Below are 24,084 nucleotides of genomic sequence, written 5' to 3'. Positions count from 1 at the left end.
CGTGATTTAGCAGAGGGTTGTTAAGTTGTGGTTGGACTTGATGATCTTTAGGGTCTTTTACAACCTGAGAAATTCTATGATTCTGCTTTTAACAATTGCTTAAGACACTTAACCCTCCTACAGTAAATATCACAGAAAGATGTACAGTATCCAGAATTCTGTATATAAACTGTATTGCTATATAAAACCATAGTGTTATGTGAAGATAGAGTGGAGGTTCCTTCTTTTAAGAAAGAAGGGACTAACCAGGCCTGTGAGGAAGGTCAGTCTGTTTGGAAGAGCTCAACATTAGTTCACTATCCTCCATTGCCTCTTCACATTTCTGAATTAGGGACTACTTTATTGTTCAGTTGAGTTTGAATGTTTTTTTTTTCAGTTTTCCTTTCCCCTTTCTTAATGAGCCAGCTTATCTTTGAAGATCTATCTTTAGCCTCCCGAGATTATTGTGGTGCAGTAATAATCCAAAATAGTAGTGAAACATCTTATGAAACTCTATTGGAAAAGTGAAGTATGCTAGGATATAAAGGATGCTGAGAATTCTAAGCTGTCTAAATGGAAGTGTTGGTTCTTTTTCATTCTTAGTGCAATGACCTACAGCTTTATAATGTACAATCTCTTGTGAATTAACTAGCTGGATAATGCCAGGGCCTGTTAGCTTGACAAAACGTTAAATTCACCACAAATGGAATTATTGTGTTGTGTGACTGAATCATGTTATAGAGCAGCTTTGCATCACACCTGGGTGTTCCTTTGTTTACGGTTCACTCCTGCTTTCTTGACCATCACTTCTTTGTAGTGTTGGTAGTGGACTGGCAGGCTTACATTTTCATATTCTTGGAGACATGTGGTCCTGCATTACAGAAATGCGAGAGCAGTGCTGTATTTTGTGTTGCACAGTTGGTTGAGTCCTTCAGTCACTGGGGAAAGTGACTGCACAGTCTGTTAGGGGACCACAACAAAGAGGAATACTTCTCAAAGCCAACGTGCCCTATCTATGCAAGCAGTGAAGGATGCCTACGGAGTTTTGTATTTGTAAGCTATATGGAGAAGTCTTAGTGTATCATGTGGTGTTTTTGATTAAACTTTGCTTAGAATGACTTTTGCAAAGCTATATGTCAAATAGCAGAGTTCTGCTTTGTTTAGATTTCTGTGAATACAATCACTTGGGATGTATAAAACCTTAAGCTTTGTTAAACTCTTAGTTGCATGAAGTGTGGGCTTCCGCATCCCTAGCTGAGTTTTCCACGTAGCCCTGGAGGCTGTATGTGCCATCTTCTCTGTTCTGCTGCAGTGTTGGACATCTTTGTAGTCAAAGGATCTTTGAATCCTGGAAACAACATTATTTGTGGGCAAGGTGTATGCAAGGCAGTCATCTTGTTCCTCCTCCCATTGTTTTTTTTTGTTGTGCATGTTGTATCCTTTGTGACACTTCTATGCTGTTCTATGTATATGGAATATAAAACCACTCTTGCTGAGGCTTGTAAAGGTGGTATCAGGTCAAGTTTCCCATTTCTTCTCATCTTTGCTTCCAATACTAACTTGCTTTGTTTTGTTTTGTTTTGTTTTTAAACTTGTGTTTAAGTTTCTGATAATAAGAAATTTGATGATTTCCTTTTGCTATACGTCTCCATTTGATGATTGCTGCTATGTCTTGTGACTGTTCAGAAACAGACTCCTTATCTTGTAACAACATTTGCACATGGCTGTGTGGTAAATAGGAGAAGGTAAGACAAAAGATATCTGCACATTGGATAAGGATTGTCTGGTAAAGCAGCTTTTTCATTTATTCTTGTTTATGCAACAATACTTTTCAAGTCCACTAAAGGCATAGGTAGCTAAAGTTAATGGTAATATCCCTTCAGGGAGAAGCAGCCCTTCACTGACCTTCACTCTTGTGCGGAAGATTGGTACAAAGCCTGTGCACCGTTCAGTTCTCATTTGAGCTGGGGGATTGGTGTCAATTCAAGCGGTGGTCACTGTTGTCAGTCTCCATTTGCATGTAGAACATCATGAACTGCTCCTTAAGCTTTTATCTTGAGTGCACTACATCCACATGTTCTGTTACAAGCAGGCTAGTTTTTGAGCTTGGTACAAGAGTTATGGGAAAATCAGTGTACTGTGTTTGAAGTCAGACCAGATGATCTAATCACTCTGCCTGCCTTTAAATTTTATCATCCTGTTGAAATAATTTTGCTTAAAATCAATGGGACAGCTCATATGCTTAAATTTAAGCACCTGTATAAACATTTGCACGAGTCAGGATGTTATTCAGCACATAGTCATAATTTCTTTGATAATGCCTGAAAAAAACCAGCTTATTTTTTATGCTGGCATTTCTATTGTAAGTGTTGTGCAGCTGCTTCTTTTTGAAGAGCAATCTTGATGCTGTTGGGAATTCTGATTTCTTCACATGTTTTGGCTGGGCTTCTTTTTTGTGTTCTCTCTCCCCTACTTCTGCTTATTGAGTGAGACTGTACTGTAGACTGTATATGTGACTTCAGAAAACCTTTGTTTCTCTGGGTAGATCAGTGCTTCCATGTCTTTGCTGGGTTGTTTTTTTTTGTTAGTTTGTTTTTAGCGTTAGTGGACTTGATGGACTTAGAGCACACAGCTCCCTGAGGTAAGAGAGCCTGCTGTGGTAGAACAGGGGCTTAGAGAGAAAAATTGGATATACTATTGCAACTGCAAGAGGAATAATAAATCCTGCTAAACCTGACCTACATACCTGGTTGTTTCTGTTACCCAAAATGCATTTTTTATGTCAGGCGAGTTATCCTTGAGTCAGACTGCTCTTTCCTGGGAAGCTCAGTAGTGTGGGGTGCCCACAGTGATGGCAGCTGACTGGCATGCAAGTGGTTTCATACTTCAACCTTGCATTTTTTAATTAAACCCCCTCAAAATTCAGATTGCTTGTTTTGTCTCCCTGCAGGTAAATCCCTTTCAGAAACTGAAAGGAACTTTGCCTGAAGGAGGGCATGCTAGCATTCTATGCTTATAACTCAAACTGTAGCCTAAAAGGCTTTTTCTTGAAAATACCTACAGAGGCTCCTACTTGACTCTCATTAGATGTTTTATCCTTTACAAGGCCATGCTTATAGACTCTAGGAAATGAGAATTACTGTAAATAATCGAGTACTTTGAAGTCAGACAAAGAGAAGCCGGATCCTTTCTGTGAGTGTTATCTAACATCTGTTTCATTGGAATTGCTGCTTGGCACCTCCTTGGATGCAATTTTCAGCTGAATGCTGCTGTTTACAATTGCCCTATCGCAGCTTTTCACCTACATGGCTGACATCCTGCCTTGCTATCTTCACTAAGACAGACTTCAAACATAATAACATCCTACGGGGATACAGTATAATAACTACACACCGTGCTTCCTTTTCACTGGGGGCAACTTTTCACAATGAGCCACTAATCCTAAATAACACTGAAATAACACATGAATAATCTGAATAGCACGTGCACAGAGGTAGTGTATTAACACAGGTGAGATTCCTAGAAGGTTACCCTCACAGCTGTTCAAAGGCAATAAAACTTTGTTGCTGAAATCCTGAATCTGGTATTCTGCAGCTTCTATCCTCCTGCTTTCAAATGGCAACTTTTCTTTGTTAGCAGAGGGCGTGTTTAAAATAGAAGAAAATAAACATGATCTTAAAATAATTTTTCCTCTTAGAAGTCTGTCTTGGTGATGCTAATTCAATTAATTGATATGGTCTGCAGACCATTGTGTCTTAAAATGAAGCTTTCTACGTATGATGCCTCGATGATATTTGTCTCTATCTGAAAATAAGCATATTACAAAATCCCACTCACATTTGGCTGTTAGTTTTAATTAGACCTCCGAGTGGTAATTACATGGTGTTACAAAAAAGCATGAAGAATGCTAGATATTTATATGTACACATGGGGTATTGTTATGCATTTACCCACATACCTAAATATGTGCCATAATAAAATCTGAGACTGTAGAGACTTTCACTGCTTCAATTTTGGCAAAGTCCCTATCTTCATATATACCTCATGGGTCTGAGACTCAATTTTCACAACACTTTAATTATAAATTGTATTTATGTTTATACATTCATATAATCTAAATGAACACATCTTACATAATCATATGTTCCATATAATTCTCCCTCCCTCTCTTTTTTTCTAAATTTTTATTTGAAGCCTTACATAGAGCTGACTTCTTTGGGGCAGGCAGCTTGCATCAGTCTTTCTCTAGCACTTTGTCACAATGATAAGATAAACGAGATGCAGGTGAAGAAAACAGCAAGAAGATCATGTGAACATATGGCACAGGCATCTTTCACTTCAGGAATAATCTGAGGAATCTGTAATTGAATTCAGGTTTCTTTCTTTAAAAATTAGACATCCTGCCAAACCTTTATCTGAAAATCAGATACAGTTCCTTCTCCCAAGCTCGTGCTGTTTTCATTTACTAGTCCGGTCGCATGTGAAAAGACGCAGAGAATGCAGCCAGCAGAAATGCCAAAAGGAGACACTTACCTTAATCTGACAGATGTCTGACTTTCAGAGTGCTGCTTCAAAAAGCTCTTTGCGGCCACAGGGTTGAGATGCACAGGGTTGAGGTTATGTGCTGCTCGGCGGTGTCCCATCCATGGCTGCACCCAGCCGTGGCAGGGCCTGTGGAATGGAGCAGGGTCCTGCTGCGTTGGCTCCCAGAAGCTCACTGAGGCTGGGGCTCTTTTGAGCTCAATTAGTTCTAGATTGTTTCGCTAAATGGCAGCCACACTTCCTTCTATTCTTTCCCAACTTAGTTTTCCTGCCTCCAGTGGTGCTTTTTCCTTTCTTTGGTCTATAAATAGGCCTGCCACAACACAGTCTATAGCAGTAAGGAAGGCAGGAAATGCGCTTAAACAAAGGAAAGATCTTAGGGTTGGGTTGTTGGTTGTGGGTTTGTATTGTTTTTTTTTTCCCTCCCCCCAGAATAAGTAAAGGAATTTGATAAAGGTAGCTTTGCAGATGCAGTTGTCTGATGTGAGGTAAACACTTGTACTGAAGCACACTAGGATGTCATTGATTGTTTCAAAGGCCCTCTCAAATTTTAGAAAATAATTTCCAGTTTGACATTATACACAATTCAGATAATACTTGCCTGGCTTTTTATGTTTTCCCTATTCCCGCTTTTTCTGCTGTCTGAATCTAGTCTGGGGTAATTGCTGTAAAAATAAACAAATCAACAAAACAAACCCCTTTCTGCTAATCGTTATAGCGATGGTTTTGTGTCAGCATAGCAGGGCACTCTGTTAAGATTGTGACGCATGGTTCAAGACTGGTGAATTAGTGTGGGCAGAGACTTAAAAGAGTGGTGTTGCTACGTGCAAATATTTCTTTTGGTTATGATTTGTATGTGAAATACATGCAAATCTTGAGTCTTGCTAAATGTGATGAAAGTTAAAGACCTGTGGCATGTGACGAATTTAGAAAATACTATACCTTTTGTTTTATGTGTATTATGTGATCATCATTGTTATTTACTAGTATGGAGTTTAGGAATGAAATTGCAAATCTGTGGAAGTTTTAAGGAGATTAAATGATGTCAGATGTGAACGTCTGTGTTCAGATGTGGACTCCTCAGTGCAAAAGAGACATGGACCTGCTGGAGTGCATCCAGAAGATGGCCACAAAAATGATAGAAGGGATGGAACACCTCCTGAAGGAGAGGCTGAGGGAACTGGGGCTGTTCAGCCTGGAGAAGAGAAAGCTCAGGAAGACCTGAGAGCAGCCTTTCAGTATCTAAAGGGGACCTACAGGAAAGAAGGGAACAGACTCTTTCACGGGGTCTGTGGTGATAGGATGAGAGGAAGCGGTTTCAGATTTAAAGAGGGGAGATTTAGGATGGATATAAGGAAACGATCTTTTACAGTGAGGGCAGTGAGGCACTGGCACGGGTTGCCCAGAGAGGTGATGGAAACCTCATCCCTGGAGACACTCAAGGTTAGGCTGGCCAGGGCTCTGAGCACGTGATCCAGCTGTGTGTGTTCCCGTTCGTTGCTGGGGAGTTGGACTAGGTGACCTTTAAAGATCCCTTCCAGCTCTGATGATTCTGTGATTCGGGACCAAAGGACCTTGTATAAATACAAGAGGATCTTCAGGAAAGTTCCTGTCTTATTGAGAGCTTCCCAAAGAAGCTAAGGCTAAGGCTGACGCTAAGGCTGCAGAAGTGGCAGTGTGTAAAAGCTGACTGAATGTGGAACAGACCTGACTAACTCTCTTTCTGAAAAGTTCATTTTTACAGTGTAACAGCATTCAAGTATGAAGTCGCTTAGCAGTATTTCACTTGTGCCTTTTTTCAAATGGGTTTAAAACTTAAATCTGCTCAGTGAGTTGCTAGTGATTACAGACTTGAACTTGCATCATGTGTTCTCTGTGCACTGTGGTGCAGTCAGCACCAAGCACAACCAGTGCCCTGGATAGACTTAGTCTGGGTCAGCACAGTGCCAGCAGTGCCCAGCTGCAGAGCCTGCTTGCACCGTGTTTGAGGGCAGCCTTTCTTTCAAGCGCATGCACCTTGTCTCCGTGCCAGTCAAAACATCTTGAAGGCATTGCAGATAGAAGGCAAGGTTGAAGCAGGATTCCTCTCCTCTGTCATTTTGACTTTGCACGCTGGAAGATTCTTAGCCGCTGTGCAAACTTTTTCATTCTCACTTCATGCTTGAGGAGAGAGCCTGCCTTGAGAGGTCTTGAGAGTTTCCAGTTCAGAATGTCCTTGGGGACAAGGTAGCTCATGGAGCTACAAAAGAGCTAGGAGCTGGATGAGAAAGAGATGCTGAGGGCAAACGTTCATAATGTTCAGTCAAATTGCTCTTTGTCAAAGCAGAAGAGATATATGTTCTCAAAGCTCCATTTTTCCAAATCTTTTGTATGCCCCAGACTGTAGGATAAATAATGGCTGTGGGAGTAGATGCAGAGCAGAATAACACTGTTGTGCCCGTTCTCTGACAGAACGCTTTTGGTACTCTGGAATTCAAAGCAGCTTTCACTGCTCGTTTACACTTTGTGCCTTGAAAATACATTCATGCCCGCGTGTGTTGGGTATGTAAGCAAACTTTTCTTTTTGGGGAGTGCCCATATCCAGGGTCAGCTTGTTTCTGACACGAATTCTTCACAAGAATTAACAAGCTCAGAGTGAATGATCCAAAGGCAGTGCATTTTACTGGATGCCGTAAGGGAGCTTTATACAGATCATCTTCATTTCTGCCAGCGAGCAGCAGGACGCGACTCTGGAAGCTTTGATACAGTTTCCTCTGTACTGCTAATGAGTGCATTACTTTAGCTCTGCACCTGGCTTTCCATAGCTGGAATGGTAACAATGGTATCCAAATTCCCATGAAATTGGAGTGCGGGAGCCTTTAAGAACAGCTTCCAAAACAAAAAGCTGAAATATCTGAACCTTCTCCTTTCCTCCTATGCTGCCCTTATTTTGTGCTGCTGAGCAGCGTTGTGTCATGCCCAATCTTTCCACTGACATCAGTGGGGAATAGGTTTGACATAAAGTCCTGCTCAGTGTGAGCCAGACAGCGTTATCTAGTTTGTCACATCTATATTCATAAAATAGCTTGAATTCTTCATAGTGTTGTTTCTGTCCCTCTTCTTTCCTCAGCTGTCTCCTTGCCTCCATGTTTCATCACCTTATGGAGTATGTTGCAAGAAATTACATAATCTTCCCTGGTGAAGCTATATGGAGAAACAACAAACAGGTTTTTGTCTTTTATAGCTCATGTTTAGTCTACCTAATTTAATGCCATGGAGATCACTTGTCTCAGAAGCATTGAGTAAGTTACAAGGACACTGATTTTTCTTTTGATTTCCAATCCTGTCAAACACAGATGGTCTTTCTGGACTGCAGTGCGGGCTGTGGGCCAGATCCCTCACTCCCACAAATCTGAGCTGATCCGAGCTGTCTGGGGAATCTGGCCAATTGGTTTTAATGGATCTGTGACAGTTTACAGCAGCTGAGGATATGTGAGTTTAAGAGCCTTTCTAATTACAGCTTATGTTCACAGTATAGAAAGTTTATTGTTTTCCCCCCCTCCACCATTCAAGCAAGCCATCACAACATAAAAATATCCTGACTGATCTACTGCTTGCAGCTGTGGGGCAAGCTGAAGAACAGTTCATTGTGATCTGGAAAAAAAAGCAGTCAGGGAAAAGTACGGGTCAGACTCAAGCTGTGAGTCAACATACACATAGAGGGTAATGTGCTCATCGTCTGTCCTCTGTGTTTGTGGCCTCGTGAGGTTAGTGCTGCTGCTGCCTGCAATCCCTCATGCCTTCAGCTATTTGTGTGTCTTGGGTTGTGTGGTTATGAAGGGAGAGAGAGAGCAGAAGGCTGTTCTATTTCTCACCTTCTTGCTTATCAAACGCAGTGTGTTTCTCTGTACTGTGAACAAAGAGCATGATGGCAGCATAACAGTGAAGATTAAGCTTTACTGAAGAACTGCTGAAGTTGTTAAGGTCTAAACCCTATGCATGTCTCTATCTCTTCCCTGTGATAGATTGCTATCCAAACAATCAGAGGCTTAAGGCTTTTGGGAAGATGGTGACAGCAGGAAACATTACCTCTGTGTTATGGACGAGAAAATTGAGTAACTTGCCAAAGGTCTCACAGGAAGTAATACTTTTATCTAGGATGCTTATTCTGCTAGTTGTTCCTTCTTTTCGTATTTTCTTTGTATTTTACTCATCTCTTGTTCCCATTTCAGCCCCATCTTTCTATTCCGTGTTCTTCGCATTCTACCTCTGTCCTGTTTAGTGTATGTATAATTTATTCTGGCAGAGCTGATCTTTGCTTGCAGCCAGCTCACAGTTTCATGTTATGTTCCCACTTGTAAAATCTTCATGCATGTGCCCTCGAGCTTTCTTCTCTACTTGTGAAAAGCTGCTATAAATAACTGCAGCATTACCACCCTATGCTCCAGGACCCTTTTGTCCCTCCACCCTGTGGGGCAGCAGGTGGTGGTTCATTCCAGGGAGGTAAAACAGGGTGCTTAAAGCTTCAGTGAGTTCTAGAACTGTCAGAAATGGCGTCCAGTAAGTTCCTCTGTAAAGCCAGTGCTGTGCATCTTCATGTGTGGTTTCTCTGCTCTCCCGGCTGCTTGATGCCATGCTGCTTGTCCTCATTCCTGGCTGCATCCCTCGTAGCAGCGGCGTGGGCAGCTGCCCTCAGTATTGTTAGAGTTGTCTCATACACCTGCATACTGCTTCCATCTGCATCCATCTTATTTTCCCGTTTTATAGGTCACTGGAGAGAGAGCCTTTTTTAGAGCACCTTGCACAACCATGTGCCCTTTTTTGATTTGCATTTGCTCTGACTCAAAGGCATTAATAATGGTTAGAAGCCCTCAAGCTTTACAGACCCAGACTTCAGCTTGTAGCTGTTTAATCTCAAAAGCCCACTTTTCTACTCCTGGATTTGTTTTAATGTGTGTATTTTAGAACTGAAATTTCCAAGAGAAAAAGTTAGAAAACACATGGCAGTGACAGATCACTTCTACATTGGTGTAATGCACTGATAAAGGAGTAAGAATACATTATACAGGCAAGGCATCTGTAGCAAAAAGGCTTTTATTATGGCTTCCAGAGCCTGGGTGTCCACCACTGTATTTACCCTTTGTAGGCAGGTGTAGATTGAGAAAGAACAGTCTTTTAAAATGTCTGAAGTTTACGTGCTTTGCTCTTAGGCAGGTAGGGTTAGTGTTTTTTGCTAACTTCCTCTTGTAGTGATACATTGAGCAAGGTGAGTTACTTCACACTTAGGACTGTGCAAGTTTATTCCCCTTTGCTTCTTTTGCCGCAGTTTAGAGGGTTCCCATCTTCTAACCAAACTTTTCTGGTTTTCAAGGAACCAACAGTCCTTTAGCTCCCAGTCCAGGAGAAGTACACAGGTCAAGTTGTGCTCGGCACTGTTGTGCCAGCTTGTACGGAGCCCTGGTGAATGCCCTTTGCTGGTGCTTGAAGTGGGGCATTCTGTCCTAGATGGGTCTTTGAGGCATAGCTGCAAGCAGCGCGGGTCTCTGTTTGAGTCTGAGTCATACTGACGAAGGTGCTCTCACTGGAGTGGTAAAACAAGCCCCGTCAGTCACAGGAACATGGACCTCTTTCTATCATGTGCTCTTGGAGTAGTTTTGTCCTGCATTAGGTGACATCTCTTCTTCAGTGCTAAATCTGTTGCCTGCACCTGTCTCGTTGTGCTGCAGCCTCCTGTGATCTTGCTAAAGGAAGAGTTGCTCTTTCCTGGTCCCTGCGGTGCTGGCATGTCACCCCCTGGCTGGCAATAACTGGGCCACTGGGAGGCCCAGAAGCAGGCATAATGGCTGTGAGGTTTCTCCATGACTTCAAAAGGATGAGGATTACACCAGAGCTGTCTGTCCTGTAGTGTTGGGAAGATGAGTGTCTGCCTGTGGCTCTTTGTTCAGCATTCCTAGGAAGTGTTCCAGTGCAGTTAATGTTTTCTGTATCTGCTTGACCTGCCCAGAGGAGCTCACTTTACATGAGCTAGCCCAGCTGTTCACAGCCGGGATAGGAATGTTGTTATGCAGGGAGATTAAATAGTTTATTTCTCATCCATCAGGATGAGGCCTGAGACAGCTAGTCAGCTGGGCTTCTAAGGTGACAGCTTTTACCTTGGGCTAATGGATGCTTTATAAATAGCCGTTGTTAGACACTAATTGCTCTGCTGGAACCTTTACTCGTTCAGCATGTTTTTATTCTCATTTCTAGTCCAGGCTTTTCACTGGCTGCCATCAGCAGTGTTCCCTGTCTGAGGCTTCACAGTTGGCTCAGAACTTCACTGCAGACATGCAGATGGTGTCCTCTTGGAGCTATTTCTGGAGATGCGCTGTTATCCTCTGAGCTGCTGATTTTTATCATCATTCCTTAAACCCAAAGAGTGTGGCACTTCAGATGCTGTGCTGACCTCTAGTGACAAAGACAGAAGAAAAAGCGTCTGCTTTTAACACCTATGAATGCCAAAGCTTCCCCATAGTTCTCCTTTCTGCAGTTTGCAGCCCAAACAAATCATGAGGGTTTCATCTCTCCTTGTGTGTCTCCACATTTTGATGATATGTGCTTATATTTCTGCCCAGTTGTTGAACAGCTGCTGCTGAATCCAGATCTGCTAGTTGTGCAACAGGAGAATTCTATGATCATTTATAAACGTTTATAACATAATAAGTTAATGTTTTTACAACCTGCTGATACTCCATTTATGGAATCATAGAATCCTTAAGGGATTCCTTAGGGGAAAAGACCCCTAAGATACTCTTATCCAACCGTCAGCCCATCCCTCAGTGCCACAGCTCCCCTCCACAGTTCCATCCCACACCTCCCTGGGCAGCCTGTTATGATGCTACAAGAAAATGATTTATGTAAAGCTAACTTAACTCCCATAACTCAGAATTTGAAAACATTGATGTGAATCTTCCCTTTGTCTCTTAAGTACATGTATGCTTTAATTCACATTTTGCATTGTCAGTGGGGAACTTGATAGGGTTTGGTGAAATAATATTTGTTCTGAAACACAGAAGAAATTTGTATTAGCAGATTGCTTCACTACTTCTAGATCTCTTTCAAAAGGTTTTAAACCTTTTGTGAGGTTTTTTTTTTTCTATAAACGCAGAAGTGTTTTTTTCTTTAAACACTTTATTTGTCACTGTTATTATTATTATTATTTACTTCTATAGAGTTAGGAAAATGTCTTTCTTCCTGTTTTGTGAGCTGAGTTATTCCCTGTGTGAGTCCCCAGAAGTTAGAAGAATTGTACCAAAATCAGATGAGAAAGCATTAACACAGATCGTCCAGTGGAGGGCCACAAAGATGGTGAAGGGCCTGGAGCATCTCCCCTATGAGGAAAGGCTGAGTGAACTGGGTCTGTTCAGCCTTGAGAAAAGAAGACTGGGACCTGATCCAGGTCTACAAATATCTAAGGTGTGGGGGGCAGAATGGCGAGGCTGGACTCTTTTCAGTGGTGAGTGGAGACAGGACAAGGGGAAACGGCTGGAAACTGCAGCATAGGAAGTTCTGCACAAACATGCGCAAGAACTTCTCTACAGTGAGGTGACGGAGCACTGGAACAGGCTGCCCAGGGAGGTGGTGGAGTCTCCTTCTCTGGAGATGTTCAAGACCTGCCTGGATGCCTACCTGTATGACCTGGTGTAGGGAACCTGCTTTGGCAGGGGGGTTGGACTCAATGATCTTTGGAGGTCCCTTCCAACCCCTACAATTCTGTGATTCTGTGATTAACAGACAGTGTTAATACAGAAGAAAGAGAAGGAATGTTGGGGAAAATTTCAAAGAATGGAAGCTATGAAATTAGAAGCGTAAGGGAATGAAGAGATCTGCTGCAGGGATCTTTTGGGCCTGCTCTAGATGCTGATGAGTACATGCACAGGGAGCCCTTGCTCAGGGTGTCACCAAGTGTCTTGTAGCTGTTTTGAGTTAGGTATTTAGACAGGAAAATACTTAGTATTAGATTTTCCTGGCTTGTCTTCCTTATGGTGCACGTTTGCGAGTGTTTTGTTTTAGTCTAGTATGTGGTAGATGTAACTTTTGTAGCTAGTGCTCAAACATAAACTAAGTTTTACGGGATGAAGTAAGGGCCAGTTTGGCTGAAAGCAGTTATTGCTACCTTGTGGTGGAATCACCCAATACCAGAACTATGACCAGATGTTAAATTAATATGTATAGCTGGATGCACTGTGTTATTTCCTTCACTAGTGAAACCCTCAAAAACTTCTTTAGCATTAATCGACTTTGTTTTATATTCAGTGTAATGAGAATGGGATAGCACTGCAAGAAGCAGTGTAGTTAATGTAGCTCTTTTGTGTCTTGAAAAATGACTTCTAAGCATGAGCAAATGTGAATGAAAGTTCCACATTCATTCAGCTCACTGTTGCAAAAAACAAATGATTTCCCTTTCCTTTCTTACTTTATTTTTGAAACTTCCTTATCCTGTGTTTGCTGTGTAGCTCCGTTTGGTGATGTTGCAGCTGGAGTACGTTAGCTGCTAAAAGTACATTTGAAACTTCTTGCTTATGGTAAAAAAAAAAGGCAAACATGCGTGTTGCAGCCCCTTGGGTAGTTTTGAGAAGAATATAAATATGATGTGATGGTGGTATCCTCTGTTTCTACGAGGTGAGAGAATGCTGTGAGATGATGCTATATTCGTGACGGATGTGATCAGCTTACCTTGGCAGGAGATGTCTCAGCACCGGATTGTAGCTATCACTTTCACCACATGGCACATCTGTATTTAGGGACTGAAAACTACTTTGTGGATGCCTGTACCAGTAAACAGGAAGGAATTAGTGCATGGGAGGCTGAGACTTTGGTTGTGAGCTGATGACAGGGTAGGCTGGAGGGGAGGGAATATCAATGGAAAGGAGTATCAAATGGGACAGAAAATAGGGCATGTTTTTGCATATGGCTGCCTGCAGCAAGGAAGATGAGTATGGATCCACGGAACAGTGCCCACTTGTAGCACAAGAGGGACCACTGAAATGACTGGAAAATTGACTTAATTTTAAGGTGGAAACAGACTGTCTTTGGCTGGGGATACTGGAACAGGTCCTACCCACCCTTTGGGGCAGTTATCTCCTGGATGAGAAGTGGCATAAATGAAACTTCTATTGTGAAAAAAATAACATTATTGCTTAGCTGTACTCAAATCTTTCCTGCAGGAGACATTCCTCATCAAACACTCATAGTGGGATTTTTCAGAAGAGACTGGCACAGCCTTTGCTCTGCCACTGAACTCCGTGGAGGTGCCACAGGCTTTGGTGGGAAAACAAGCTAAGTCAATCTGGAGTGCTTTGGAAAGTCCAGTCTGGAATGGATCCTGGCAGCACAACTAGATAGGGATTGGAGGTGATGCTGAAAATGTCACGTAGAAATTTTCCATGCTGGCTAACAGTATCCTCTTCATCCCCTCTGGTTTAGAACTAATGGAAAGCAGTGTGTGGAGAAGCATGACTTCCAGGGAAAGGAAAATCAGCATAGAAAGTAATAAAAATACCCAGATTTCCTCTCTCCTCTGTGCCTTTCGTCAGGACAAAGGCTTCACTGCAGAACTTTCCTTCTAACCTGAGATTGCTGCTTAACTCTTCATGTACATAGTGTGTAATGCTCCTTCAGGAAAGGATACTGCTGAAGTGGGATGAGCAGATCTGTGTCTTCCCCAGAGTGAAAGGCACTTTCTCAGATGTGGGAGAGGAAGGGGAAGAGCATTATAGAATTATAGAACAGCTTGGGTTGGAAGGGATCTTAAAGATTTTCTAATTCCAGTCCCCACTTCACATCCTTTGTGTTAGGTTGCCTGTCTTACATAGAGTTAGGGCACAGAGGCTGCTGTATCAGATCACGTCCTCTTGACATGGAAAAAATGTAGTTTGGAAGGGACCTCTGGAGGTCTCTAGAATAATATTCCACTTCAGGCACAACAAGATTCAGAGTTTGGTGAGGCTACACAGCTGCTGAGGTGCAGGGCTGTATTCCCTGCTTGGTGTACAAACACAGCCTTTATTGGCTATGGAGCAGTGACCCAGGAGGCTCCAGGTTTTGTGGTTCTCCTGCTGTAAATGCAGTGACTGGAGCCCAGTCCTTGGCATTTTCCAAGGCTGCTGTTGTTCTCTAACAAGCTGACACTGTTGTCACTCAAAGGGAAGTCTTCAGCAAACTGCTCACTTTCCTCATTCACATAGATTTCAGATCTTCTGATAGGAAAAAGCCATACAAATAACAAATTATGATTTCAGGAGTGAAAATTATGATTTCATATATGGCAAATTCACCTTTTTATTTATTTATTTATTTATTTTGCTTGAATGGCTCCCTTGGCCAGCTTGGTGTTAGTCCCCACAGCAAGAACAAACTGCTCTTCAAAGTGGGTGGCATTGCTGAAGAACAATACTGCAGTCTCTTTAAGAGGCAGCAGTGGGGTTTTTAAGTTTGGTGTGTACTTTAAAGGCATGCTGTGGTACTGTTGGTGGCCAGGTCTGGCCCATGCCATGCTCTACTGGGATCTATCACCTTTCCCTTTGAAAAACTGGGAGGGATTGCCAAAGCCAGGATTCTCTCTGCTGCCACAGCTGCCATGTGGACATCCATCCAGGGGCAGTGAGGGATTCAAACTGGATCACTGTGAGCTAATGTCCACAACAACTGTTTGGAGCCCTCAGTGTTTTGGGACTTCTCTTAGTCAGGAATTTGTCTATGTCAGTTGCCTCTGAGCAGCCAAATATTTTCATGACTGCCAATTTTGTCTGTTGAATTCAAGCAATTTTTCCTGCTGTGACAGTGTTTTTTCCCAAGGAATATTAGGGATCACTTTGAATACTGTTTTAATTTTGGCTATTTTTTCACTGACAAGCATCCTGACAGGAAAGTGTCTGTTCATATCTAGTGTCTAAGTGAAATGCCTCTGTCAGTGCCATAGTGCCTTTGTTCTCTTTAGCTCCATTATAATGCTACTGTGCTAGCAGAATTCAGTTTTAACCACATCAGCAATCTTGTAACACCACTTTTGTAGCAAGGAAATGGCTGGCTGGAGAAGGACTATATATTAAAAAAAAAAAAAAAAAAAAGAAAAAAAAGAAAAAAAAGGGGTTGATATGGGTATAAAAAGTGTTGGTGCCATTTGGTATAAATTGTAATCAGTTCCAGACTGCTGCACTCAAACTTGAATCAAGGAATTGTACTTAGTGGTTTTTGTATTTTTAGGGTTCTCACCTAAACCACAGCCCTTGTAACCAGTCAATGGCCACAGCCATGGTGTCCAATCCCTCCCCTTAACGATGTAAAGAAAATGTTTATTTAAGTTTGAATTGAAATTGTATTCCTGAGCCCTGCAGCTTTTCAGGTGAAGTGCCAGAACCAGTCACACTAGACTGGGGCAAAGTAGGTGGGCTCAAGGCCTGGGTTCAGATAAACTGGATTTCACTTAATTCCTTCAATTGTATTTTGTTTAAGGCATTTCTGAAGGCCTGGAGCCAGTCAACATGGGAAAAACACTGGGATCTGAATGGAATTTAGGCCGGTTGATATGCTTCTGGCTCCCTCTTTGTCTTAAGTCAAATAACGTGTAAAAAGAGGCAAAAGGAAAAGGCAGAAACATGCAGAAAGTGATAGGCTTGTGTAGTGTCAGCAATGGATAAGTGCAGATTTAATGAGGCTGTTGAACCAGAATATTTCCAAGCTGGAGGCATGGTTTGGGTCAACTGCTGCACCTTTGAGTCAGGCAGGGGAGATGGAAGGACACACCAAAACCTCTGCTGTGTACTGCTGGTAACAGCAACAGATAGGCTAAGAGCTTATTGAGGCATGGGTTGTCTGGTTGGTTTGGGTTTTTTTTGGACCCAGAGTGAGTGTGTGTCTGCCCGAACTTACTGCTACTGGTAGCTTTTAACCCTGTGACCAGTTTCAGCTATATGTTTAAGGAAGAGAGGACCAGAAGGATGGTAGTTTGAGGCCTTCACATTTTAATGAACAGCTAGAAAGCAGTGATGCTTGCTGTGAGCAGGCCAGCTGTTGGCGTGGCAGCGGCTGCATCACTGCTCGTGTGGCCATCAGCCCTTCCAGCTGCAGACCTGTGCCTGGTGGGTAGGAAGATGCAAGGAGCTGGAGCTGGCCTGCTGAGGGGAGCTGTGGGGAAGGGCTGTAGGAAAACAGGCTTTGTTTTAGTGTTTTTTGCTCACGGAATGACTTGGGTTTGTGTTTTTTCTCTGAAGTCACAAAGCGACTTGGAGTGTATATTGTTTGAGAATGGCAAACTCCCAGGCTATTCTAAACTTGTTGTTTTAAAAAGATGCAATAAATCAGCAAGGAGTCAATCCTTGGCTCAAAATTACTTGGTCCGCACAGTGTTTGTCCTGAAGCAAAGGCTTTTAAGGGTACTGAAGTTTAACTGTCATTTCCTTAGCTGTCGCACTGGGATTCTCCTGGGAGCAGCACAGACCCACACTGCCATCCTAACTCCCTAACTGGGGGAGTGTTGGAGCAGTACTGAGATGTGGAAGCCTGAGGCTGCAGTGCTGGCTGTGATGGCAGCATAGGGGTGTAAGCCAGCTTTCACAGATGAGCCCAGCCCATTTCTGAGGCAGGAGGAGGCCATCCAGGGGAGAGAGATTGGGAAATTTCACGACAGCCAAATGCAGAACAGAATTCTTTAATCCAGATTGCAGGGTAACACCTTTCAGGAAGAATTTCTTTTAGCAAGGATTATCAAAGATATATAAAAAAGAGAATATAATCTAATGTGAAAGTACTCAGCTCCTTACAGCATAGTTCTATAACGTGGTGATGATGGGAAGCTCCTAAAAGTTTGGGGAAAAGCCACAGATCTTCAGAAGAGTGCAGCTTCTTTGCATGTGAAAGAGCTGCTCTGTTCTCAGAAGTACAGCTCTCTGTTGTTACCGTGCTTTCAGTTTCTCCACTTTTAATTCTCGAGCATCCGTTTCAGGCACTTCTCTGCTTCTTGAGGATATGTGGATTTTCACAAAAAAGAAGGATGAAATAAGCCCCAGCAAAACTCCTTTCAATGAAAGGAAGGTTCTGGTAACTTTGGAGGCAGATTTGATCAGTCTACAGAGCTACTTACTGGAGGGACAATGATTTAGTGAAACTGTTTCTGAATTCTGAATCCTGCTTAGATACAGAATGTGTTCTCTTAAATTTCAGGATGCCTCTTTTTAATGAAGTAGTGGACTCAGCTCTTGTGGGCAAATCATCATTGATAAGGAGAGAAAAAGAGACACCATATGTGAATTTTCAACTGTCATCACAGAGAAGAATTTCCATCAGTACCTTAAACGGAAGTTGACTGGAAGGAAGCCACAGCAGTATGTTAAGAGTTTTCAGTGGGTATGTCTCAGCTATAACTCTGCATATTGGTTTTTGAGATTTTTGTGCATCTCACACTCTTATTTGAGAAAATTTAAGGAGATAATAGGCTGTAGAAAATTAAAATTTAAGCAGGACAACTATGAGCCCTTTAGCTACAGAATTTCCTAGCGTGATCAGATCTTTCTTCCTTTTCTGTAACCACAGCAGATAAGCAGGTAGTTTTTCTTCTAATTTTAGATAAGCTGTAGCGTTCCTCTTCTGACTGAGGAGAGAGACTGGCCCTCCATCCTTCTCCTGCTTTACTCCAGAATAAAGTTGTACATGTTTGATACTTTGCAAGTAGTCTTTTCCTCGTAGATACCCCCTAACATTTTTATTTGGGACAGTTGCCTTCATTTTTCATAAATCAGATCTTAAATGTACAATGTCTTCACTTGTCCTAGTGTCAGACTTTGGCAGTTGCAGAGGAGAGGCCCTGAGAAGGAGCCACGCTTCCACAGCAAACAGGGACAGGGGCTTTAACGAGACCTACTGAGCTCTTAGTACTTAAAAGGATGCAGCGTACAGCATTTTTAGTTCTGTGACTGACCTAAATATTGTAAAGTACTCAGACATGAAACAAGTGTTCCTTTTCTTTGGTGAAATGAGAAATAAAAATCAAATTTTCAGGCAATTTAAAAGTCTCATTTTATCCTTTTCCTCTTAATGCAGGGCAGGTCTGAAAGACACAACAAAAAATGTTTCATTTGGAAAACATCATAAGGACCTGCTGTAGGATTGCCAAAGTAAACTGTTTCATTCTAGAGGAGGTCGAAGTGAAACATCTGTCAGTCTGGTAATCTTTGTGTCCTTCCACTGAAAAATGGAGCCGATGGGAAGGTACAGTTCAGCAAGCAAAGAAAAGGAAATTCTCCCTCTTCTCTTAACTATTTCTGAAAACTGAGCCATCATACTGAAGAGCCTGATTCGCAGACTTAGTGGGAATTACGCCTGAGCCAGGTAGCAAGAAAAGTTCCATGGAAGACAACATCCAAGTCAAACAATTTCTGTAGGTCTGGGTTTGAAATCCTCACCCTGCAAGTCTTAACTTCAGCCATCAGCTAACTCAGTTTCTGGTCTTATTAAAACAAGATGAGAAGAAGAAAAACAGCCAGGCACCTCCCTCCCACTGCTGCAATGTAAGTTAATTCTAGTACTGTAAACACCCTGGGGTTACATTCATGTAACTTAAATACCAATAAGGGAAATAAAAAAGCCTACAATTAGTAAATAGCTTTTTCTAAAAAAAAGGTGATTTTATTGAGTTTTAATATACAGCTTTAATATGTTAGGGTAATCATACAAGATCTCTCGTGTTCAATTTACACATTACAATACAGACGTGAGCTAAAATCTTTTGTTTTAATGTACAAAAGGAATCCAATGTTGTCCACTAGCAGCTTTGAACTTGGCAAGAAAGGTTCTAGAGACTTTAAGTGCAGTAACAACCATACAGAATACAAAATGAATACAAGGACTTTTCTCCAAGGTATATAAACATTTGAAAACAAATGGTGCCTGCTCCACAGGGCAGACAACTGGCAAATTAAAACAAGTCACTGACCAATGTTCCAGAGTAGGAGCATTACCCTGTGTAACAGTTCTTATAAAATATCCTAAGAATATCTGTATCAAATAATTTGTACTGATCAGAAAAAAGGTCTGAGAAGAAACAGTAGGCAAGGAACTGAACAATCAAAAATGACATAGTAATATAAAATATTTCCATCACTATTTAAATGCCAAATTAAATCAAGCAATAGTAAAAACAAAACAGAAACAAAAACAACAACAAAGAAACAGAAAACTAAAGCTCTTCTGTTTGAAATAACAGCACTGTTTTTGCTTATTTTCAATGATTTTTTTTCTTATGAACACACTATATACTTGATTATTTCTTTCATACAGAGTAATGTGTCCATTTGGTTTGGTCTGTCACTTCAGTGAAGCTGACCAGCAGTCAGCCCATCACGTCTCACCTTTGACACATATTTAATGCTTTTTTCCCCTTATGTTCACTACTCTGGTGCCGCCTCCTTCTCAAGTTAAATACTTTTTCTTCTTTATACAGTGCAGAGTATATGGGCTTAGGATATGGAGATTTTCCTCTACTCCAGTTCACTGTCTAGTTCTGAGTTCAGTGGTGTGCAGTAGTTTGGCTTGTCTGAAGGTACGTACCCTGGGAGACACAAACACTTGTACGAACCTTCTGTGTTAATGCATTTGGCGTTCTTGCAGAGAGACATCCTGTTGTTCAGCTCATTGCACTCATTCACATCTGCAAAAAGTGGACAGCAAAACACACGTACTTCAGCATGTAGGTAAAACATTTATTTCCAGCATTGGCAGGAGCAGAGTAGGCTGTAGGAAGACACTGAGAATTATGCATTCAGTTGAGATCAGGTGGTAATAGGCTAGCCCAAAAACTGTAACACACAAACCTTTTGTTGGGAAGAAGTGGTAGTTATCATAGGAAATCAGTGTATTTGAAAACCTTAAATTGTTACATTACTTAAGCGGTGGCACAAAATTTCAATAACCACTTACAGGTTTCCATTTGATTGCATGAAAGTAGCTTTATAAGAAGAGTGTTGCTGGTTCTTAGTATAATATCTGTATTTAAAAAGCAAGTATTTCAGGCCTTGCTGGTGCTGCCAACAAGACAGGTATGAACAGCAAATTACCTGTAGTCCATAATGTGCAGCATTTGGCCTGAAACACCCAGAGCTAAGGAGGTTAATTTGCTGTAAAGTTCTAAAGATTACAAGGCATGCAGGTAAGCTTACCATGATACACCTAGGAGACAAAAGCTGTGCATTACACAGCATACTGCTGGCAGGGTTAGCACGGACACTGACAAATACCCACACACCCCCTGTGATAGGCTGTAAGCTGAGAAGTGCTGGTTGTTTTGCTTCATCTTCTACCTGCTGCTTCACCTTTCCCTGTTTTTTAATTGTATACACAGTCACTAGATGTCCTGGTTGTCTGCTGTGCAGATTGACTAATTTATGAGTGAGAGGACAGACTGTTTATTTTCACTGCTGAAATCAGTGAGAGTTAGTGGACCATGTCCTGCCAAATGGACATCTGAATATTTGGGAGATAACGCTTAAAAGCTGCTTAAAAAACTCGCTCCTGAAATTATTCTTCTGCTCTGGATCCAGATCTATTCTCTATTGAAAAAGCTTTGCTCTCTGTGTTACAGTGTTGCATTGTTGATACAAGTTTAAGCTTCCTTGCACAAGGGTGTGTCTTTTCATTTCTAGGCTCTTAACTGAACACAGCTGTCACGAACTGAGGAACAGCACCGCAGTTACTTCTGTAGCCCTTGCAGTAATGAAGATTAAATAGGCATATTTAATAGAACATCAATAATCATCAGTATCCTCTTCTTTTTTTTTTTTTTTCTTAGCCTCTGCTTAGGTCAAGTGACCGAATAACACTGACAGGCTAAAAGAAGAATAAGTAGTAAATACACTGTGCTCACCAACACAAGTCATCTTGGCCATGTCCAGGTGATAACCATCAAAGCAGTCGCAGGTGTAGCCTTCCTGGACTCTCACACATCGGCCATTTTCACATCCGTTCAGAATACCACACTCCTCTGCTTGTAACTCCTCAAAGCTGTTCAGAAAACCTGAGCGAAGAAAGAATTACCAACAAGTAAGTTAGTTATTGTGCTGCTGAATGAATATATACACCCAAACACAGAGCGAGACTGAAATTCTCTTGGAGGTTTGCTGGAATGTGAGTTGACTTTGCAGAATGCAGGTCAGCTTTAGCAGAGCTACACCATCTGGAGTCATAAATGTACTAGAAAAGTGCTCTGATGTTTCAAGATGAAAACTGAATGACTTAGTGAATGCTGTATTTTAAAATTGTGTTTAAAAACCCGAGGGTTGGCTTTTTGGTTTGGGATTTTTTATTTTTTTTTAATTTTTTTTTTTTTTTGTAAATTAAATGGCATGCTTTGTCTATTTTTTAAAGGATAAATCAATGTTTTCTCAGTTGCACATTTTATTTTAATATTTAAATATATCAACTTTTATGTAAACAAAGGTAAGCAGTGGTAGTGCAGTCTGGGACAAAAGTTCTTTACAATAGTATTCTAGAAAAGTGAGGTGTGCTTATGGGGGAAAATACTTAAATTCGATTGCCTTAAGGAAAGTAAGAAGAAATCAGATACTGCTTTACTATTGTGGGTTTGGTTAATAACTCTTTGGCTGGTACTTCAGCAATCAGTGCCAGTACAAATACTTGTAATCTACCCGTCGTTCCATGTCATAATTCTCAATGGTGAGTAGCCAAAGGCTCCCTGTTTCATTATGAATTTATGTATAAAGAGGGATATATATTTTTTTTTAAAAAAAAAAGAAAGACATTTTTTACACATTCAGAGATTTTCTGTAAGACTGAATTGCTCCTCTTAGTTCTGCGTAAGTTTTTCAACCAGCTTTCAATTCACTGAGCTGTTTGTAACAGGACTGCAGATGGCAGCCCATCACATCAAAAGGCCTTCTAAGGAAAAAGGCTGGAGCGTGCGAGACTCTGTTGGCCTACCAGCATAATGAATATATAGCACAGAAGTGGAGGTGAAACTGGGGCTGGAATGGAACAAAGTATAATACATCTCCCCATCTGTCCCATAACGTATGATTAGTGGAGTGAACGCACAAACCATCGGTTTATGTAAAACCTGGTTACTTATTCACTGTTAGAACAGTTGTAACCAATTTGCAAAGCCACCTTGCAATATAAATTTCTCTCCCTTTCCCGCTGCTTGTTCTGTCTTTTTCTATACATTTCATCCTGTCTTGGTTCTCGGGTCTCTCTTTTCTCTACTGCCTTGCTCTTTCTACTCTGCCCTTTTGTACTATCCTCCACGTATATCCTTCAGCTTCGGCTATACATGCCACTTTTCTGTGATGAAAACATTGGACCTACACCAAGTGGCTGCTTTTGAAGAATATACTGAGGTCTGTAAGGATTTATTTCCCTCAGGCCTTAACAGGAAGCTGGGCCAGATCCATCAACAGCCTGGACATTCCTGAAGGACATCTGAGATGTTGTACACAATCCCTCACATCCTGCCTGCAGCCATTCCTGAAGGTTGTATGCATGCATACTCTCTGATCATCCTTTCTGTAGTTTCACTGCAGAGAGAGAACAGCTTGCGCGCTCTCCGTTTCTTCCATCTGAATTGTACTGGAAAATCATGAAGTACTGGCATGGAGGTATTTTTTTCTTTTTCCCTTTTTTTTTTTTTTTTTTTTTTTTTTTGTGTGTGTGTGTGTGTGTGTGTGTGTGTGTGTATGTGTGTCTCTTTTCAACTAAATGTACTCCAAAGAACTCTGTCCCAAGCTCCAGTGGAAAATTAATTTGTGAGAAAGAAAACTGGCGCTCCTCTCTACCTTCAGCTGTAAATCTGTTGGTAAATATAAATTTAGTGCATTTGGCACAGAATGTTCTACTGTATTAAAAATTAAAATTGCACTCTGAGCCCAAATGGACTCTTATACAACACAGGCTCTTGAACCAAAACACCTGACTGAAAGCTAATGTCATAGGAATAACTAAAAAATAAATAGGACACATTACTCAGAAGCAAACAGAAGAGTAAAGCCAGCTACAGGGAAATAATCCAAGTTACAACCCTCATTTCAAGCATTTTACATAACAGAGAAACTTGCTTACGATCTTCAATGAAGTATGGATTAGTTTCTGGAGTGTAGTGCTCCTCAAAGTCAACCAAAGCATCTTGTCCATATGGCCGTCGAGATCCTGGAACAGGAATGTTGCACAGCTGGGCATAATCCTCTGAGGGGAGAAAGAAAAGAGGATATAAAACTAATCACACTTGTAACACAGTCTGCGTTGCATTAGTCGCAGTGTATTGTGGCTCATATTAGCTGGAAATAAACTTATCTTCCTAGAAACACCATAAATCTGCGATTCCCACAAAGCATTGTCTCTTCAAGAAGAATGTCATTAAAATGTAACGAGCCAAATGCAGACTATTAAGTCATAACGGGATAACATCAGGGATAGATTTCAGTAACTGCACCAAAAGTTATGGGTCATGTTCTTCTGGTCTGCTCTTGCCTTGAGCCGAGGGATGCTGTGTGTCCCACTGCCAGTGCACCCCTGACCAGAACTAGCTATGCTTATGCTCTTTGC

At 41.5% G+C, this 24,084-nt stretch overlaps 2 protein-coding genes and 1 long non-coding RNA gene across 10 annotated transcripts in view; 1 reads left to right on the top strand and 2 right to left on the bottom strand.

The window, feature by feature from the left end:
• RASGRP3 (RAS guanyl releasing protein 3) overlaps positions 1-4,714 on the bottom strand; it is a 50,819-nt gene extending 46,105 nt beyond the window's left edge. The window contains exon 1 of the mRNA XM_042823974.1: positions 4,513-4,714. The gene's annotated coding sequence lies outside the window, so the exon portion shown is untranslated. The remainder of the gene's footprint in view (positions 1-4,512) is intronic.
• Positions 1-24,084, top strand: part of LOC122163290 — a 50,632-nt gene that overhangs the window by 5,964 nt on the left and 20,584 nt on the right. For both annotated transcript variants that reach the window (XR_006169888.1, XR_006169879.1), the window contains 4 exons: positions 17,701-17,883; positions 18,577-19,043; positions 21,320-21,570; positions 22,909-23,141. This is a non-coding gene — a long non-coding RNA (uncharacterized LOC122163290). The remainder of the gene's footprint in view (positions 1-17,700; positions 17,884-18,576; positions 19,044-21,319; positions 21,571-22,908; positions 23,142-24,084) is intronic.
• LTBP1 (latent transforming growth factor beta binding protein 1) overlaps positions 19,732-24,084 on the bottom strand; it is a 177,988-nt gene continuing 173,635 nt past the window's right edge. For all 7 annotated transcript variants that reach the window (XM_042823309.1, XM_042823790.1, XM_042823473.1 and 4 more), the window contains 3 exons: positions 23,602-23,724; positions 21,395-21,544; positions 19,732-20,182 (listed from right to left, as the gene is read on the bottom strand). In XM_042823309.1, coding sequence (XP_042679243.1) covers positions 20,013-20,182; positions 21,395-21,544; positions 23,602-23,724 — 443 coding nt within the window. In that variant the 3' untranslated portion in view covers positions 19,732-20,012. The remainder of the gene's footprint in view (positions 20,183-21,394; positions 21,545-23,601; positions 23,725-24,084) is intronic.

The sequence above is a fragment of the Centrocercus urophasianus genome, unplaced genomic scaffold, assembly GCF_019232065.1.
Source record: "Centrocercus urophasianus isolate 14NV4802_14NV808 unplaced genomic scaffold, USGS_Curo_1.0 seq_10, whole genome shotgun sequence".
NCBI lineage: Eukaryota > Metazoa > Chordata > Aves > Galliformes > Phasianidae > Centrocercus > Centrocercus urophasianus.
This window is presented reverse-complemented; position numbering and strand designations above follow the sequence as displayed.